At 44.5% G+C, this 19946-nt stretch overlaps 1 protein-coding gene across 1 annotated transcript in view; it reads right to left on the bottom strand.

Annotated features, from left to right (window-relative positions):
- LOC120029556 (transformation/transcription domain-associated protein) overlaps nucleotides 1–19946 on the bottom strand; it is a 79582-nt gene that overhangs the window by 40735 nt on the left and 18901 nt on the right. The window contains exons 26-44 of the mRNA XM_038974824.1: nucleotides 19782–19878; nucleotides 19421–19542; nucleotides 18415–18585; nucleotides 18215–18283; nucleotides 16729–16848; nucleotides 16400–16519; nucleotides 16003–16167; nucleotides 13318–13499; nucleotides 12856–13054; nucleotides 10966–11094; nucleotides 10010–10276; nucleotides 9526–9732; nucleotides 8612–8770; nucleotides 8338–8484; nucleotides 8050–8160; nucleotides 6998–7144; nucleotides 5854–6067; nucleotides 5530–5658; nucleotides 4685–4834 (exon numbers count right to left, since the gene is read on the bottom strand). Of these exons, the coding sequence (XP_038830752.1) occupies nucleotides 4685–4834; nucleotides 5530–5658; nucleotides 5854–6067; nucleotides 6998–7144; nucleotides 8050–8160; nucleotides 8338–8484; nucleotides 8612–8770; nucleotides 9526–9732; nucleotides 10010–10276; nucleotides 10966–11094; nucleotides 12856–13054; nucleotides 13318–13499; nucleotides 16003–16167; nucleotides 16400–16519; nucleotides 16729–16848; nucleotides 18215–18283; nucleotides 18415–18585; nucleotides 19421–19542; nucleotides 19782–19878 (2905 nt within the window). The remainder of the gene's footprint in view (nucleotides 1–4684; nucleotides 4835–5529; nucleotides 5659–5853; nucleotides 6068–6997; nucleotides 7145–8049; nucleotides 8161–8337; nucleotides 8485–8611; nucleotides 8771–9525; nucleotides 9733–10009; nucleotides 10277–10965; nucleotides 11095–12855; nucleotides 13055–13317; nucleotides 13500–16002; nucleotides 16168–16399; nucleotides 16520–16728; nucleotides 16849–18214; nucleotides 18284–18414; nucleotides 18586–19420; nucleotides 19543–19781; nucleotides 19879–19946) is intronic.

Here is a 19946-nt window from a genome sequence, read left to right as displayed (position 1 = left end):
GTCTTAGGAAGAGCAGGGATAGAGGTGCTTGGCTTGTGCTCATTGGCTTTGACCAACAGTAAATGCAGTCTCACTGCAGCAGCACCCAGTGGCCACACGAACACTGCAAGACTGAACTTGCAGAAAACACTAAACAGGAGGACCATCTAACCTTTGGAGAAACGGTGCAAGGTAAAAAGGCTGTTTGTCTCAGCCAGAGGCATCTCACTGCATCTACAACCCAGGAGGGGAATCAGAGCCGTGGTAGATTCCCAGTGAGACCTCTATCAGCCCAGTGGATCTGCCAGACCTTCCAGCCATTCACACTGATACATGGGCTTCTGTATGGGCCAAACAGACCCGAGATAGGGGGACTTCTGAGCTCTGGGTCCTGACGGGTTTCTGGAGGTGTCCGGAACACAGACACATTGTGATTTGACTGCTACACCCTCTCATCTCAGTGTCACACATAAGGAATTCCAACTGTTTCCAGGGGGTGCTAAGGTCAGCCAGCTGAAATGTCACCCGTTTGATGAAGGCTAACTAAGGAAGACTGTATTATAGAACTGGGAGAGCAATAATGGCTGATGACTGGAGGAAATGGAGCAGAGAGCCAGGCAGTGTAAGAAGTAACCTGATGCCATCCCACCTGGGCTGCTGGCGCTGGGTAACACGTCTACTGGGAGACCTGGGACTAGTGGGCCTGAGTATGTGGTAAAAGGTGTATGTGTGTGTGTGTTAAGGCTCCAGAGTGCAACCATTTAGTTGCATTTTAAGTCCCTTTGACTTGGCTGTGCGAGTTAATGTTGAGTTAATGTCATTCAAAACTCCCTATTTTTCAAAACCATGATTTGGTCAAACAGAGTTATCTGATTCCTACAATGAACGTGTCTGATCTGCCCCTGTACCTGTTTCGCTGGCGGCTGCTGTGATGAGCGAGCCACTCTCACTCCCTCTCCCTCCTGTGCGCTCTAGAGGGAGAGAAAAATGTGTTCTGATTGCGCAACATTTCAAACTGTAAAATTGTTTTGAAAGCACAATGTTTGTTGGATAGAGGATCCCAGCTTGCTCTAGGTATAACATGTATTTCTCAATATTGAGTGATTGGCACCGTTTTAAAACTAAAGTTTCTTTATGGCTTTAAGATACAGAGCGCACGCACGAGTGCATACTGCAGTGTTTTGTGAGTCAGTGCATACCGGTAGGCCTATATAAGTCACTGGGTAGGCTACGTTTTGTTGTTGGGACAAATCATTTAGTGTTACATTAAATCAATTACACGGCTAACTAGCAGCCATATTATATTTATTTGGTAATCTAGCAAATGTTTTTTTAAATTTCCACTTCCTTAAGAGGTGAATAAGTCCCAAATGAATTAGCCGACAGCAGGCATCAACTAGATTCAGCCGCGGGACAACTTTTTCTGGAGAGGATGGTCTGAGGACCAGAATATATTTACAGATACTTTGTAGACTGAAAGTTGACCGCAAGAAGTCAAACATATTTGGCTAAAACATAATTTCTAACCTGCTTACATTTGTATAGATCACATATAAAGTGCCTTCAGAAAGTATTCACACCCCTTGACTTTTTCCACATGTTGTAGTGTTAGTGTTACAGACAGGGGTTGGAACCGGTTCAGCAAAAATAACCAAAAACAGAAGTTATTTTAAAAGCATTATTTTGTGTTCATTACTTTTTTTTTTTCTAAGTACAAAAACACAAGACAAGTTCATATTTAAATCTAGCTCCTAAACATAGTCAGCATTATGTGTAATGTAACATAGTCATGGTCAAGCTCTGGTCAAACTAAGCAAACTCTTTGAAGTTTAAAAACATTAAAAGTTCCTCCATAAAAGCAACTCCTCTGTTGGTATAACTCTGTGGGCCTAACACAGATAATGCATGTCATAGCAAGATGCCCAGCGCTTCATGCCCAGCGTTCTCCTCATCCGCAAAATTTCAGTCGTATGTCCAACCCTACACTAGACTTGTCCGCCCAACGCATGTACATAGCAGCTTGCTAAGGAGTGGGCAAGCTCTATCCAGTGGTGAAGTAATGTCAGAGGTTTAAAAAGGAACAAAACATTATTTTTTTTACCGGTTCCGAAGTTTGTTTTGCTGGTCGGAACGGGGGAAAAAATGCTTGCCTTCAGAACGAAATTGGAAAATAATTTTGGTTCCAACTCCTAGTTAGAGTGAATTTAAAATTGATTAAATTGAGATTGTCACTGGCCTACACACACACAATACCCCATAATGTCAAAGTGGAATTATGGTTAATTTTTTATGAATTAAAAATAAAAAGCGGAAAGGTCCTCAGTCAATAAGTATTCAACCCCTTTGTCATTGGAAGCCTAAATAAGTTCAGGAGTAAAAATGTGCTTAACAAGTCACATAATAAGTTGCATGGACTCACTATGTGCAATAGTGTTTAACATGATTTTTGAATGACTTCCTCATCTCTGTACCCGACACAATCAATTATCTGTAAGGTCCCTCAGTTGAGCAGTGACTTTCAAACACAGATTCAACCACAAAGACCAGGGAGGTTTACCAATGTCTCGCAAAGAAGGGCACCTATTGGTAAAAGGGTAAAAATAAAAAAGCAGATATTGAATATCCCTTTGAGCATGGTGATGTTATTTATTACACTGTGGATGGTGTATTCATACACCCGGTCACTACAAAGACACAGGTGTCCTTAACTCAGTTGCCGGAGAGGAAAGAAACCACTCAGGGATTTCACCACGAGGCCAATGATGACTAAAACAGTTACAGAGGTTAATGGCTGTGAAAGGAGAAAACGGAGGATGGATCAACAACATTTTAGTTACTCCACAATACTAACCTAATTGACAGCGTGAAGGTGGAAGCCTGTACAGAACAAATATTTTGCATCCAGTTTGCAATAAGGCACTCAAGAAAAACTACAAAAACAAGTGGCAGAGAAATTAAGTTTATGTCCTGAATACAAAGCGTTATGTTTGGGACAAATCCAACAACACGTCACTGAGTACCACTCTTCCTATTTTCAAGCATGGTGTTGCCTGCATCATGTTATGTGTATGCTTGTCATCAACAAGGACTAGGGAGTTTATGATAAAATACACAGAATAGAGCTAAGCACAGGCAAAATCCTAGAGGAAAACCTGGTTGTCTGCTTTCCACCAGACAAATTCACCTTTCAGCAGAACAATAACCACAAACACATGGCCAAATATACAATGAAGTTGCTTAACAAGACAACATTGAATGTTCCAGAGTAGCCTAGTTACAGTTTTGACTTAAATCAACTTGAAAATCTATGGCAAGACTTGAAAATGGATGTCTAGCAATTCAGGTGTGCAAAGCTCTAAGAGACTTACCCAGAAAGACTCAACTGTAATGGCTGCCAAAGATGATTCTAACATTTATTGACTCAGGGGGTTGAATACTTATCTAATCAATGATAGTGTTTTTAAGCCATATTTTTCTTTACAAATGTTATAATTCTTCTTCCACTTTTACATTACGGAGTACTTTGTGGAGATTGCTGACAATTTCTTACAGTTAAATCAATTTTAATAATTTTTTCCTTCATTTTAACAAAATGTGTAAAAAGTCAAGGGGTGTGAATACTTTCTGAACGCACTGTATCTCTATTATGTGTGGGAATCCTGTAAAACAGACATCCAAAATTAAAACCATTTGGAGCTGATTTGCTGGTGTTGAGTATTTTATGTCCAAATATAAATAAAATAAAAATCTTTTTTATTTTTTATAATTTAAATAATCCGCGGGCCACCAGTTGGCCTACTGCATGTGATATTAGTGGACTAATGTATGCAAATGAATCTATTGAACAAAATAAAAAAAAACACTTCTATTTTGACAGTAAAATAAACTCAGTGTACAAAACATTAGGAACACCTTCCTAATATTGAGTTGCACACCCCCTTTTTGCCCTGAGAACAGCCTGAATTCATCGGGGCATGGACTCTACAAGGCGTTGAAAGCATTCCACAGGGATGCCGGCCCATGTTGACTCCAATGCTTCCCACAGTTGTGTCAAGTTGGCTGGATGTCCTTTGGGTGGTGGACCATTAGTGATACACACAGGTAACTGCTGAGCGTGATAAGTCGATCTGCAACGCTGCTTGGTTTTCAAACCGGTGCGCATGGCACCTACTAGCATACTCCATTCAAAGGCGCTTAAATCTTTGGTCTTGCCCACTCATCCTCTGAATGGCACACATACACAATCCATGTCTCAAGCCTTAAAAATCATTTTTTAACCCGTCTCCTCCCCTTCATCTACACTGATTTAAGCGGATTTAACATTAGACACCAATAAGGTATCATACCTTTCACCTGGATTCACCTGGTTAGTCTGTCATGGAAAGAGCAAGTGTTCCTAATGTTTTGTACACTCAGTGTATAGCAACAATAGCCTAATTATCAACCAAAAATCAATGAAAATCACTGCTTTAAGTTGGACATGTTAGATGAAAAAGAAAAATTGCACCGTGAATAATTTCTGAGAGGATTACGGGGGAAAAAATCTATTGCGTGACACTGCGGCAAAATTTAGGTGCGACCAAATGATGGGCTGGTGCCACCAACTGAAAATGTAAGTAGCTCCAGTGCAACCAGGGGGAAAGTTAGTCTGGAGCCCTGTGTGTTAGCGTCTCTGAATGCGTGTGAGTCTGTGTGTATTCCCAACCTGTGCTGGCCTCGGTGGGCCCGGGGGTGGCCTGCTGGGGACTGAGGTGTTCTCGGACCATCTTTTGCAGCGAGCGCATGAACACAGAGATGAGCCTGTCAATGTAGCTGGAGTTGTAACTACAAGCCGACTTCAGAATCATCAACGTACCTGGGAGAAAGAGAAAAATACATCTGAGACAATGCCACTGTCTCCCACACACACTAAAGACGTTTGGAGGAAATCAAACCAAATTACAGAAAAAGCATCGGTCTCCTGTAGAGGGGAGACGAATGTTAAAATGTCACCGTCGGCGAGACATGCATCATACCAGCAGTGTGTGTGTGTGTGTGTGTGTAACTCAACCCCTCAAGGAGTGGACAGGGTATGAAAGCAGTTATTGACTACTTTTGCCATTTCGGGAAACGGTATCAAATAGCGTTACCTTTAGAGTGTTCTCCAATAGCCATCTCACTTTGTGCCACTTAAATAAATAATGCCACCTCCATGTAAATTGAGACTTTATTCTCATGCATGAAAAATAAGCTTTTCAGAAAAACTTCTGACATCTGGTTAAACCTGATATTAGAAGTAGTGAAAGAGAAAAATCTGGCTTTACCTCCACAGAGTGACTGACCTGTGCTGCACCGTTCATTTACCCAAACGAGCTGTTAACCCACCCAGCATAGACCACTGCTTTAGATTTAAACGACACACCTGCTCCTCTAATCACTGGATAGAGAGATGGTGTGTGCAGGCGCGCCTGAGAGAGCGAGAGCATGAATGATTGAGTGAATGAGTGCAAGGGAGAATAAGAGACTGACAGAGAAAGTAAAAGAGTGTCTTGGTTCTGGTAGGTGTCTTACCAAACAGCTGTGTTGGGTTAGCACTACTGGTGGCCTTCTCATAGTTGGTGAGGCCCTCGTAGATTACTTTCCCCACCGCTGCATACAGACACTCCAACTCCTCATACTTAGACGCCACAGTTGACGTGCCTAGGAGAGGAACAGAAAAAGGCAACATATTTGATTATAGTAAAATGAAGTTTGGCTTATCGACTCAAAACGCAATTTCCCAAATAGGCGTGTCTGCAGCTGATTCTTTTTGGGTCAACGGGGTCACAGGAAAACTCCTAAAAGTATGTCACAGCAGACACCAGTCTGGGATCTACTAATACAGCTGGGACTCACTGGGCTCGGTGGGGAATACGCTCATCAGTCTGGATAGCAGAGAGTGGACGGCCCGCAGGACTTTGGTGTTGCCGCAGGTCATGCAGGCAGCAATGCCCCTCTGGAGGGGCTTGAAGTGGGTTAGGATGGCTGGGGACTGGAGTACCGTCAGCAGGAAGCACAGGATCTCCAGGCCAGTACAGATGTTAGAGAAGTTAGCCTGGGCTGGCTGCTCCTGGAGGACGGAAGAGAGGGAGAGAGAAATAGAATGTGAGTGCAGGGTAATACATCAATCCTTTTGGAGTGCTGTCAATTTCACTCTATCTAGTAGAGAGGGAGGAGAGAAGAGAGATCGAAAGATGATTTGGAGCAGACCATTTGGTCTAATGTGTAATAATGAACAAGGTGACTCGGTTGATACGGCTCTGGTCTAAGTTAAAAGGTATTGATTCAGCGCTGCAGGAACAGAATAAGGCCTAGTCTCTTGTGTGTTTCAGATAGAGGTGTGTGTGTGTGATGCCCTCTCTCACTGTCCCTTTAATGACTGACATGGCAGTACAATGAGATGAGAAAAGGCAATCTGATTTACAGCTTTGTTCATTGGTCTGGATAAGACTGCTGGACATTTACTGTTCAGTCCCACCCCCCAGGTAAGGTTGGGGCTCGGTTTGAGGGGGGCTGCAGTGACCCACAGAGAGAAAAACAATCATTGTCAGACATTTGGGGTTGCTCTCAGATAACCTTGTCTTAGGAAGCTTATGAATAGGGAGGAGGAGTGGAGGATGGGACACAGTCAAGTCAGTCCGGGTGGATTTACTTTAGTTATCTCTCCTACACTGAGTGAGGCTGCTGCTTCAAATAATGACAGGGAAGTGATAAGGGACAAAGGATTTCAAATAGGAAGACAAACTTAGGAGCTGAGGAAAACAACTGACTGAAAGCCAAATCCCAGGAGGAAACTTGGCAAGAACATACTTCAGTTACTCACTCATTGAACACAGCTCTACATGGTGGATTTGAGCTGATGCATGTATGATGTGAGTATTACAATTCATTTCTGGGAGGCATGATAAAGCAATTTTGACCAGAAGAGAAGTAAAACCTCAATGTGAAACCAAAATCAACAACTAGAAAGCTAGAAGTGGAGATTTCTTTGAAGCCTTACCACAGTCATGAGGAGTTTGTCAAACCACTGTAGTTTGAGCTCAGCTCTGGGCCACATGTCAGGGCGGAGGGCAGTCTTCATCAGGCTTACACAGCGACGGGACAGGAGCTCACCTGGAGACCCCGCCACGTTGGCACTGTCATTGACCTGGAGGACACATCATAATCATCATGGTACAGGTTTTTCCATTTATGTTTAGAGGTTAGACGGATTGGTGTCACCTCATTAGTCAGTATAAGTTACACCTGTGCTGGTTGCCATCTTGTTAATGGGAAGGTGTTTGACCTGTGCTGGCCCAGGTGCTAATTCAGAGCGGTTGGCCCAGTGCTCCAGTTGTCTAGAGAGATGTGGACGGTCAACACCTTTAGTTGTCTCTCCCTGTTTGATTTTTAGAAAGACAATCCTTTATCTGATCTTCCCTGTCTACATCATTTTGCTCCTCCTTTTGGTTTGCTTCCTGTCTTTTAGTTTGGTGTAGGTTTTTCCTTTGTTTGGCTCTTAGTGCGCGCTCATTGTGGGTGTCTGTCAGATCCCGGTTGTTGTTGCTAATCAACTTTCAGTGGACACTCCCATGAGTGTATTTCAGAACCCTCCTAAAACCCCACTTTGTTTGTTTGTTCATCAGTGACTTTGTTAGTTCCACTTCTGTTTGAGCAACCTTGTTTTTCTTGGGGAAAGTAACAATCATCATTATCGTCTTCCATTGAAAATAGACAGAGGTTAATTAAGGGTCCTCGGGTCTTGTGAAACAAAATGGAGAAAAAGCAGCAGCTGTTTCAGTGTCAGACAATTGTAATATAAGTCAAATGAAGCACATTCAGAGACTGCTACACATGGCAATTATGTACAATGGTGCCCAGAGGAGGTGGTGACATTCTTTCCCAGTTCTATTTCAGGTAAAGCCCACAGATCCAGAACCAAGGACATGTCCCTCTGCAAGTCCAGGGGTGAACATCTGCTGCTGCTACCAAGGCCTGCTGACTGTGACGCAGTGACTGGGGGGGGGTACCTGGGGCACTGTGTGAGCAAGGTGATCGTGACAAAGGTGTTACCTGGCAGGCGATGCGGATGAGGAAGTTGACCACGGTGTCTGTGTGTTGTTTCTCCACTGGCTTGGTGAGGAGAGTCTCTGTTGCCGGCATGGATGTACTGCGGCCAAACACCTACACACACACACACACACGGGACAGGGTGAGGCCAGACACACATGCATATTCCACCTAGCCAATCAGAAGGCATGGTGGAGCTGTTACCTAGACCCATCAGGATTTCCTGACCATGTGACTGGAGAATATAATCTGTTCCCTCCTGATACATACACTTGTGCTGGGCGGTGTTACTGCGGCGACAGCTCCAGTGGCGGTACGGAACCTCTTGACGTCCTGTCCGGCACCAGAGTCCATGGAGAGGCCTCTCTTCACCCCCCCAGTACCGCCTGCACTGGTCCCCTCACCACTACCACCTGGGTCGGCCCCCTCCGCCTCCGGCTAGGAAAAGTGAATCAAATATCAAAATCTACTTTCTACAGTTGTAAAAGGAAGAGTATCGTAGGAGAAACAATTAACGTGTTCTTTCCTCAAATAATGACCCTATTAAATGTGTCTGCACGCGTACCAGTGCGTCTTTGATCCTCTGTAGTTCCCACTTGATGACAACTTCAGCCAGGTCCACAGCCAGCTTCCTCTGTTCAATAGTCACACTGGGGGTGAAGCCCAGACGCTGCATGGCACTGATCATGTGCTGCACCAGGTGGTGACGCACCGGGTAGTACACCTGCAGACGGGGAGGGAGGGGGGATGCGTGGTTAGACACCACATGGGAGAAAACAGTGGGACAGGGGAAATACCTTGTGTGTGTGTGTTCATCTAAGCTACACAGGTATGCTTGGGACTCTAGATAACATCGATTTAAACTCTGTGACAAAGCCCACACACTTATTAGGCCTATACTTAGCCAGAGCACACACTCAAACCCCAAAGGGTCAAGCGCAGAGACACAAGCGCTCTGAAGAGGGTGCCTCTGACACTCCTATTGGGAGTGCTGTCAGCATTTTCAGAGATGATTAGAGCTGTTCAGATGGAGTGATTATCTCTGATGGGTGACAGGGACTTCTCAACCCCAAACAGAAAGCACAGCTAAGCCCTGTCTACATGCATACACACTGCACAGAGAGTGAGATGAGCTTCCTGTCCGAGTGCAGTCTACACTGTCAGAGATCATCAGATGGAGACGCATGCACACTACTCTACGCACACGTCCATCGTGACAGACTCATCTCTCCAGGGTAATGATGATGAGATGAGTGGTCTCGGTCAGAGAGCAGTGTGTCAAAGTGCCACAGATCAATCTAGAATGAACTTGACCAGGCGTCAGTCTACGGTTCTGAACAGCTGGCTAGGATCATAATGATGAAGGGTGTAGGAAGCACAAGGGGGGGAAACCCATAGAATTAGTAGATTCTATAAAGTAGAATTATACAGAAAAATCCACCCTGCGTGCTAGGATGTGTGTGAGCGTTTGTTACGCACTCTGAAGTGCTGGACGATAAGATGCAGTATATGGACCAGTTGAGGGACGGTGTGTCCCTCCTCCACGATGATCTTGCGTGTCCAGTGGGTCAGCATCTGGTGTCCGTCCTCCATGCGGGCTGGCACGGCCGGGGTCAAGATGGCCATAGCCTGGCGGACGATAGCCCTGGCCTCCATAGTGTGGGCCTTCAGCAGGCTGTGGAACACCTAGATACACGCACAGGTGGAAGAAATATGATCCATGTCAAATGTAAAACGTTACTTTTGAGGGCATAAATCAGTGAGCAGATATCCTTTGTAAATTGGATTATGTAGCCTAAAAACAGGCCAGCAACCTCCAAGAATGGTGGCGGTCAAGTGCCCTCCACATCAATGTGGACAAGACAAAAGAGCTGATAAATCGCTGGCAACAACCTGCCACAATATATAAATTACAAGCTTTTTCACAGAAAATTCCAACTATATTTTTAAAAAGTAAAGTAACCTGCAGTACGATCTTCTTGTGGATGGCGAACTTCGCGATGATGTGTGCCAGGAGCAGGTGGCCGCTGTACTTGCAGGCAGGGTCAACACAGGCCTTGGGCAGCAGGCATGGCCAGGCGAAGGTCATGAGGCGCCGCAACTTGCTGTTCCGGGACTTGTTGTTGTCGTGGATGTGGTGGGGGGCGTGCTCCACCAGGAGAGTAGAGAACTGGAGCAGGTAGATACGGAGGGAATCTAGGAGGTCTGCCTGCTTTTCTGGATCCAGGACCTATAAGAGAGAGAAGATGGATGTATTACATATTTCTTGTCCTTCAAGACATTTATTCCCACAGAGAGAAGGGCAAGGAGAAGATGTACATTCTATAGGTATTTTTAAACAAAGCAACTGATATAATTTAATAAATAAATACAATATAATATAATTTGGGGGGGGGGGGGGGGGGGGGGGCGACAAGTTGTTTTTGGCAGTGGAATGTTCCACAAAGACTTGCATAATGCATAATTTGTCATGTAGAAAGGAGGAGAGAGGAAATTAGTTTAAAACCCAACCAGACCCATACTAGGTCTGGTGTTGGTCAGACTGAGTCAGAGACTATGATTAGATCGTGTTCAAGACAAACAAAACAGTGACCTTTACTGTTGCCACGGTGACAGTACTGCCAGGCAGGCCAGGACATTACACACTGCTCTGATGGATGGACAGAGTGATGAGAGGAGAGAAGGCAATAGGATGAGAGCAGGAAGAGGGGGCAAGATGGGCAAGGGAAGAGAGGGATGAGAGGAGAAAGGAAGAAGACGATCAGAGAGGATCAGAATAAAAGGAAAAAGAGGTAGTGATGGATGTAACAAATGATGAGAGAGAAAAGGATGAAAAGAGGAAAGAAGGACAGGGGTGTAGAGAAAGGATAGGCCATCCATGAAGAGTCTTGAGGGAGAGGCGTTGGTTGGTTTTTATACCTTGGTGATGAAGACACTGGTGATGCTCTCGGAGTTGTCTCCCTCGGGGTTGGGCGGTCCCAGAAGCTGCTCCCCCTCCCCCTTCTCAAAGCTGTACAGGAACGCTGGGTTCAGGATGTGCTGTAACACCTGGGACAGGAAGAGACAGGTTGTAATAACAGATCCACACTTAAAGAAGAGAACTTCTCAAACTTCACTAATGGGTGTGGTCTTTTTTAAAGGTCTATAGAGGAGATAAGAGCAGGAATGTCAGTTAAATAAAATTCCACATTGTTTAAAAAACAAACATTTACATTGTCTGCTAAATGACCAATCTGATCCAAATCTTTCAATCAAAAATAAATCAATAAAAAGTACAACTTAATCATTTAAACTACTCACAATAACATATATCAATGGTAGACATTGAAGACAAAGGAATGATTAAGCAGTCAGCAGCAGCATAACGGAGCATTTATAGGTACCATCTCCTAATGAACTAGTCTCCACCCTATACATCATCCTCTAGGCAGGACATATTTTAATAGAGGCATCATGTGGCAGCATATGCTCCGACGCTGCCATTAACACACACAGGAACAGATAATATAGGGAGAGGAAATGCATAGCGCCACGCTCTCTTATTTGGTCTCATATGTTCCTATTCATTTTAGAGTGTCTGTGATATCAATCATACAGACGTCGCCCAACATTACTTTATTGCCATTAGATGAATAGTGTCCTCCTTCTACAGAGTGTGTGTGTGTGTGTGTCTCTCTCTAGCGGAGACATTAGCATTATCTATTAAAGCAGAGGCAGTGCCTGTGGCTGAACCAGAGAGAGATATGCATTATGTTAAATCATCCAGATGTTAGGCTAGGGGAGGAGGGCTACTAGAAAGAACAGCACTTTGTTAGCAACAGTGGGCCTAATATTTCACCATATGAGAATAGGCCTCTATTACTGCATCCCAAATAGCACCCTATTCCCTATATAGTGCACTACTTTTGACCAGAGCCCTATGCGCCCTGGTAAAAGTAGTGTGCTATAAAGGGAATAGGGTGCCAGTTGAGATGCATACTGTGAGTGGGGAGGTCCTGGCTGCTCTCTCAGTTAAGGTGAAATATCCACCCCCATCTGAATAGTGCTATTGCACAGCACACCCTTTCTCCCTATAGAGCCTTGTTTTCAGGAAAATGCTTAAGACAATGATTCACAATAGAGATATGTGTGATATGGACAAACATCCACACTGGAAAAATTGCCTGAATTGATGCAAGAACGAAAAATAGAACAATAAGTTTATAACATTAATGTGCACTTCAGCTTTTTAGTTAATTAAACTTTCAACTACTTCTAGTAATTTGATGGTTGTGGCCACCGGTTGTACCATTAACAATCACCCATATTAGCATACCATATTAGCATACCTCGTTCATGTCAAACTTTACAGTTCTCTAGTATAGGCTACTTATTGTAATGACAATATCAGAAAAATGCCTGCGATAAGTCATTGGTGTGTCAATGTTGATCATTTTCGGTTTATCGTCCCAGCTTTAAACACACGCAGGCACAAGAACACACACTCAAGCACTAGCACACACACACGGACAGCATCTGCTCTTCGCGAGAGAACAATTAAGAGGATGACTATATGAGCAGCATAATTCATCAGGGGGAGAACAGGCGCTGCACCGCTGAAATTAAAACTCTGCAGGGAACACTCACGAGTTCGTGAAGAATATTGCCATTTAATTACAGACTTTTTGCTTTTAATATAATGGTCATTCACCATATATTTGTGGGTGTGAGTGAATGCATTTGAGGGGATGCTGTGTTCCCATATACATCTCTGTGTGTCTGTGTGTCTGTGTGTGTGAAAGAGTGCGATAGCGAGAATGGGTTGGTTACCTTGGCTTTGAGCTCGTCGTTGAAGTGTGGGTCGTTGAACTCTACGAAGCGGAAGAAGAGGGCTCGTTTGTGAGCGATGCTGTAGTTCTTAGGGATCTCCTCCTCCATGTAGTCCTTTAGGAAGGTCATGTTGCACAGGAAACGACCCGTAAACGCCCTCAGCAGCTGGAACAGCAGCTCGATCTCATTGAAGTTTCGTCTGGAGGGGGGGGGGGGGGGGGGGGGGGGGGCAAGGAGGGAGGGAGGGTGAGTACAAGTACAAATCCTTTGACTTTTGTATAAGTCATACATCAATGTCTGAAGATTTACATGAAAGTTCGAGGTTGCACAGTCAAGGATGCATTTCTCTCAAGCCTCTTGAGTTAAGAAATATTGACAAGTGGTAGTGCAACTGATGCATATTTGCAGTAGCTGAGCAGGCAGTAGGCCAGCACTATCATGGCGTGTGTGTGAGGTACATACTTGCAGTAGCTGAGCAGGCAGTAGGCCAGCAGCTTGGGCTCCTTCCAGTTGATGGCGGCCATGTTGTCTTTGCGGTGTCGTTCCTGGAAGGCCTCGCTGACCCAGACCCGTCTGAGCTGGCTGACCAGAGAGTGCTGGCCCGCCAACCAGCCCTCCTCATTCTTCACTATGATGCTGATAATCTGAGGAGAGAAAGAGGGGAGAGACAACAGTAGACTCAGGTGTGAGAAGTTATAACAAACTCACTCTGTTGGAAAACATTTGATAGGTGTAAGTAGGGCTGTGGCGGTGATGAAATTTCATCAGCCGGTGATTGTCTAGAAAATAACTGTCAGTCTCACAGTAATTGACCGTTAATTAACAAACACTTAGCATCTCCTGGCTTCCACATAGCCTACAAGCCACTGATGCAGACCTTAAGAACAGATACATTTTTAAAAGTCTAATAAATCCATGTAATATATGCTAAACTTCACAATAAATCCATTATTTATTTTAGACAGGTCTAAAGAAACATGATAAGAAAATGTAGTCTATTTCAGAAGAATAGAATAGCATACTCTGAGTTGTCCTTATGTTAGGCCCTGATCTGGCTATGCCATATGGCTGTGGACTACGCTAGCTCAATTAGCAGACAAGATTTGCTTAGAATTCTGTGGCATTATTTTATAGTATGAAGAATACAATTGAACAAAGCTGAATAAAATAGAAAGGATCTTTTCTCCAAACGATTTGAAGGAGTGCGCACATGCGGCTATTCTGTGTTGAGCGGTTAACAAAGAAATAGGTATTCCTATATGCTTAATTAACAGTTATTAAAGTAAGTTATTAATGAATGTTGGCTATAAGTTTAGATGTTTAATACATTGTAAGGCTGCATGATGCGACTAATGATGATTTGAAAAAAGTAGCTTGAAAGGCATGAGCTCTGCTTTGTTTTTTGCACAAGCTATACACACACTTCATCGGTCACTCATTCACAATTTGACAAGCACTTGATAATGCCTCAAATTTCCCAGCAGCATCCCCTTTGTATGGCCATAATGCACCCCCCAAAAAATCCATGCCTTTTGCAGCCCTTCTCCATAAATGCTGCCCGCTCCAAAGCCCTTCTCATCTCACTCACATGGCTCTCCGTCATGTGATCTGGTCTTTCTCACAGGCTACAAGTGAAGACACACATCGGGGACGCAACTGCGTGCATCCTTATCCAATTCTGAGGTGCATGTTGAAGATATTGGAAGAACTGTCCACATTTAAGTTCAGCCAACAAGATGAGTAGGCCTAACGAACAGCAAAAGCACTAGCCTACATTAATCTACTATCCCCCATAGTACAAAGGTCGACCTATTCTATTCGAGAAATAAATATTCCAAGCATAGTCTGGGACAGTTGTGGGATGCGATAGACCCAAATTAGTACAACCACTAGCATCAAAAAAACTTTTTTTACGCAATGTGGTTGACGCAACAGATCAGAACATTTAGCTAAAAATGTTGATAGCCTAATAGTTTATTTATTCACATTATAAGCGCAGCAATGCGCACATGGCAGTAGGCTATAAGCGTGAATATTCCATTAGCAGAAAAACACCATTATCAAAAGTGACCGCAAATGCGATTATGCATGTTATGCTTTTATTATAAAAAAAGGTGCATTTATGGTTAAAATTAACTTACCCAACTTGAAACTCACGCGCTGCTTATGTATGCCAGTTAGGCTCTACACTCCTTGTAAAGCAGATTAATGTGCTCATTTTAAGAAGTAATTTGGCCACTTTAGTTGTGATACAAACCTTATCAAAACATTTGGGCCTATGGCCTAGGCTACATGAGGTGTGCCACTATGGTATGAAATTCGCAAAAAAAAAAAAGTATACATTGTTTCTTGCCTGCGCTGGGCATCATTCACAAGTGATAATATATCATTAACAAGTAATAGTGTGATGGGTGACAATATTAGCCTATTGTTGATTTCATCTTGTCGTCACATATACTAAATATGTGATTTTTTTAAATATTTAGAATGGACCATTATCATGCACCTGTCTTGAAACAGGGGCAGCGGGGGGAAAAATCCATGTCATCTATGCACTTAAATAGCGAATGGAGAATGCTTTTCCCCGTGTTTAATGTTCATGCCAGCCAGCCAACTCATTTTGTAAATATAAGCAATGTGCTTAATATTAGGAAAGTTGAAAAGTAAATATAGTAGGCCTAGCCTATAGAAAGCTGATCGTGCTATTTTTAGTAGAGGCCATCACTTTTTTCTCAAGCAATTGCATAGCCTATTGAAATGTTGCACAACATGCACTTATGGGCTCTCATGAAGTGTTTGATTAGATTTTCGAAGACATTTGCATTGATGTCAGAGTGATTAGAGAGACAATAGAGTGCTGAGTATCAGGCAGTTAGCCAGTTTGGTAAGCTACCAATGACCATCAGCACTTGGAGAAGCTTAATTACCGTGACTAAACAGTCACGTGGAATTTGACTGCCATCATGACTCGTGACCGCCGGTGTGGCGGTAATACGAACACAACAGCCCTAGACGTAAGCAATATGGCTGAAACTAGCCTGTCAGCGGTAGATTAGCATGAAGTGTCATGGGGTAAGGAATGTGTGTGTGTGCGTAATGGAGTGCACTCGTGTCCAAAGCTGTGCATCCGTGTGCGTCCTCACTCACCTTGATGGCCTGGAACTGCAGGTCAAGCCTGGCTGTGTTGGTGGAGGGGGACCCAGGTCTAGCGGTGGCTGCGGTACCAGCAGGGACCAGCAGGGGGGCGAAGCGGCTCGGGTTGGAGGCTAGCACGTCCCTCAGGGGCTTGGCTTCTTTATGCTTCAGGAAACTCTGGAGCACAACAGTGGAGAGGGGATTAAGAGAATGGGAAATATAAAATTAATTTCTTACAGAGATCCATAGAGCAAACCAGCTTAATGAGAACACCCAGAGCAAAATGTTAGCAGCCAAAACGGCACTTGTATTTGGCAATTGTTTTCACACAGGGATTCCTTGACACAGTTAAAGCACGGTAGTGAGACAATGTGCCTGAGGCTCTTGAGCAGGAGGGCATTTGTCTCACCATGAACATGCGGCTCCACTGTGGGTCATTGAGTGTGGCCTCCATCATGAACAGCTCTACGGTCTGGGACGGGTGACGCGTCAGGAACTTGATCAGGGGCTCCCTGAACGGACTGCCAGCCTGGGGGGGGGAATCAGTTAACCATGTCCATGACAAACAATGATGTGTTGACAATCTAAAAAAGTGTTCATTAAATGGACTGAAAAGGAAGTGAAGGGGAACTATAATTCAGGGGTAGATGGAGAGGTGGAATGAGGAGATTAGAAGGAAAGAAAAAGAGAGAGGAGTGGGGTGATGGAGAGAATTGAGGCGAGAGAAGTGCCTAGTACCTCTATAAGCATGGCCCGCTCGGTCTTCATGACCACCTCCAGCAGAGGTTTGACCAGAGTCTGAGGAGCTGCTGGGATCAGGTGGAACAGGTTGATAATGGCCGAACATATCTTCATTTCCTAGAGAGGGAGAGGACAAGACAGAGAGAGGGAAGGTGGAGGTGAGAAAATAAAATAGTATTAAGTAATCTTTACCAACATCTTGGACAGACATCTTGATATTGCAGTAACTTTAGAGATACACTAGCCCAATACCAAATGGACCCCTTAGTCCGGCCTAATCCCTAAACACTTTTTGAGATCTGAGAGGATTGGCTAGAGCTCCACGAGTACTTAGGGAGTAGGGGCTAGGGGTCAATTTGGAACTGCGCGACAGGGCATTTCTAAGGGAAAACAGCTTCAGGGGATGAGGAAGTGATGTCACTAGTAGGGGAGTGGTGATTGGTTGTTTTGGAATATGGATGAGAGGGGTTGAGAGTACCATCTACAACTTGCTGACTTCAATGATGACAATGATTTCTATGACTTTACTATTAGTGACTCTTATATGACATTAAAATGAAATGGGGGGGTAAACTGAGTTGGTATAAAATGTCATAGAACATTTTGATACGATATAGCACCAGGTAAGGTTAATGTTAAACAACCAAACAATACAATCCACCAGCACTACCACAACAGTTCAACTATGGGGGGGGGGGGGGGGGGGGCAACATTGGACCCAGTCTCACCTCAACACCCTCCAATGCAGGCTGTGCCGGAACAGAATGGGAGAGAATGGAAAGAGTCAGCAAAGCAGTGTGTGTGTGGGGGGGAGGGGGGTGTATGAAGGATGGCATGGAGTGGAATGAGTGTGTGTGCAAATATTCAGACAGTGGCAAAGACCTGAGAAATCTCAAACATTTTCATACTGAACAGGGGGGAACAAAACAGGACAATTGGTTAAACAAACTGGTATAGTTGTGCTTCCTTCCTTATCCCTCCATCCACTCTCTACCCCTCACTCTCCTCATCATCCCTCTTTCCCCTTATCCCTCCCTGCCCCCCTCATCCCCTCTCTCCCTGTTCTCCTGTGCGGTTGACCTGGTGGTCCCTGCCTCATTGTCAGTGGCAGCCCTCAAAGAGAAGAGTAGTGGCAGGCGAACAGAGGGCCAATTTACATTACCTCATTACCACTACGTTTGAGGAGCGCAGAGAGAGGAAGAGAAAAGAAAAGCAGGAAATAATGGATGCTATTTCTGCGAAGGCTGACGGTGGACGGTGCATCTCTCCCCCCTGCAACACCTCTTCTTCCCCTTTACAAGGTTATCTGTCAGAGATAACGAGTGGAGAGACGGTGGCTGGGCTGCTGGCTCTGCGCTCTGGCTGGCGCCTAATTAATCATTGATTGTAATATGGCCACTCACTTCTCATCTGGAGCAGGCCTCACTGAGGAGCTGTCAGGGTGCGTGTGTCTAAAGTCATCTTCCTATGTGTTCATACTCACACTGCCATCACTGCGCTGGCCTCCCTTGTGAGTTATCACTACCACCTCCATCCACTTCCTAAGGTGTTGCTGAGAGTGAGAGAGAGATGAATCAGATATTTAATAATTCATTTATTAAAATGGATGACTACCTACATGATGCGTTAATAGCGACTTAATAAATCATGTTTAGCCCAAACTCAGCAGCCTTCCTTCTTTACCATCATCTGGTCACAGAACTTGTCGTTGAAGGAGTTGGGGAAGAGGCGTGTGACCGAGGTGAGGCGGTTGACCACGTTGAGGGTCAGACTGCGGTAGTCCCCCAGCATCATCAACAGAGGGCGCATGTGGGTGTGGATCTGGTCCACCTCGATGGTGGCCCCTTCCAGGAACTGGGAGACAGAACAAAGAGAAGGAAAAAAAAAACATTCCTTTAAGCATAATCATTTTTCAATTCAGGTCATTCTCAGCATGAATCATGGCTTATTCTCAACTTTATTTCTGTCTCTCAACCCAAGAGCCCAGTAAAACAGCTCTGGATGATCCAGTGCCTGAGAGAAAGGCCGCAACAATAAGGCCAGGGCCAGTCACACACACAGGGATGATGTATGGCAGCCACATTAATTCTCCCCTCTTTGCTCAGAACAAACACTCCATCCTGTATCGACCGCTCCCTGGCAACGCTCATTAGTGTTAGGCCAGGGAAGACAGCGTGAGAGGAGGCGAGAATGAGAGGAGAGAACGGAGGGAGAAGTGATTGTTGGATGGAGGGAGAGATGAAGGTGTTGATAGGTAGATTGAGGGTAGGAAGACTGGAGGTCAGTGTTGCATTGAGGAAGAGGCACATGTAGAAGACATTCATCAATGATTTTGTGATGGAGGGAGAAAAAGGTGTGCAATAAGGCGATCAAGGAAGAGAAATAAGAAAGGGATGAATGAGGTGATGAGGATAAAAGAAGGGAGAAGAAAGGGAAGGGAGGACACCTAATAAGTTGCACAACTGAATGCCTTCAACCAAAATATGTCCTCCGTATTTAACCCAAACCCTCTGAATCAGAGAGGTGCGTGGGGCTGCCTTAAAATCCACATCGTCAGCCCAGGAGCAGTTGTTGGGGCTGACTGCCTTGCTCAAGGGTAGAACAGCAGATTTTTACACCTTGCCGGCTCAGGGAATTGAACCAACGCTCTTAACGGCTAGGCTACCTGGGAGGTGTGTAATATACTAACCTTCCTCATACAGGCCTCTCCTGCCTCCTGCAGTTCAGAGTTGGTAGAGTTGAGGGCTTTGAACAGGGCAGCAATGATCTTCTCTCTGGACTGAGGCAGGTAGTTACAAGCTGCCAGGGCATCTATGCAGACAGAGAACAACTGTCAATTTACTGCTTTATAAAAGACAAAATGCTGGATTAACACATTTGTTTTGAGATGCTGTAGAATAGTAGATGACGAACAAAGCAGAATAAGAAAGAATGTTGTTCCCATTTTGTCAAGTTGATTGTGATATACGTGTTTGTTCTACATGTTGAATGGCTGAATTATTTGGAGTCCTTCAGTGTAGTAAGTACTCCGACTCCTGTCATGTACTCACTAAGGGCAGCGATGCGCAGGGGAACCAGAGAGGGCAGGCTCTTATAGCAGGGCAGTTTCATCAGAGCAGCGTCCTCAGCCTCACACAGATTCAACAGCTGGAGAAAGAGCAAGAAATGGAATCAATACGGATCAATAGGGGATGGAAATACAGAGTCAACTCAAT

The sequence above is a fragment of the Salvelinus namaycush genome, chromosome 35 (genome assembly GCF_016432855.1).
Source record: "Salvelinus namaycush isolate Seneca chromosome 35, SaNama_1.0, whole genome shotgun sequence".
Classification (NCBI taxonomy): domain Eukaryota; kingdom Metazoa; phylum Chordata; class Actinopteri; order Salmoniformes; family Salmonidae; genus Salvelinus; species Salvelinus namaycush.
This window is presented reverse-complemented; position numbering and strand designations above follow the sequence as displayed.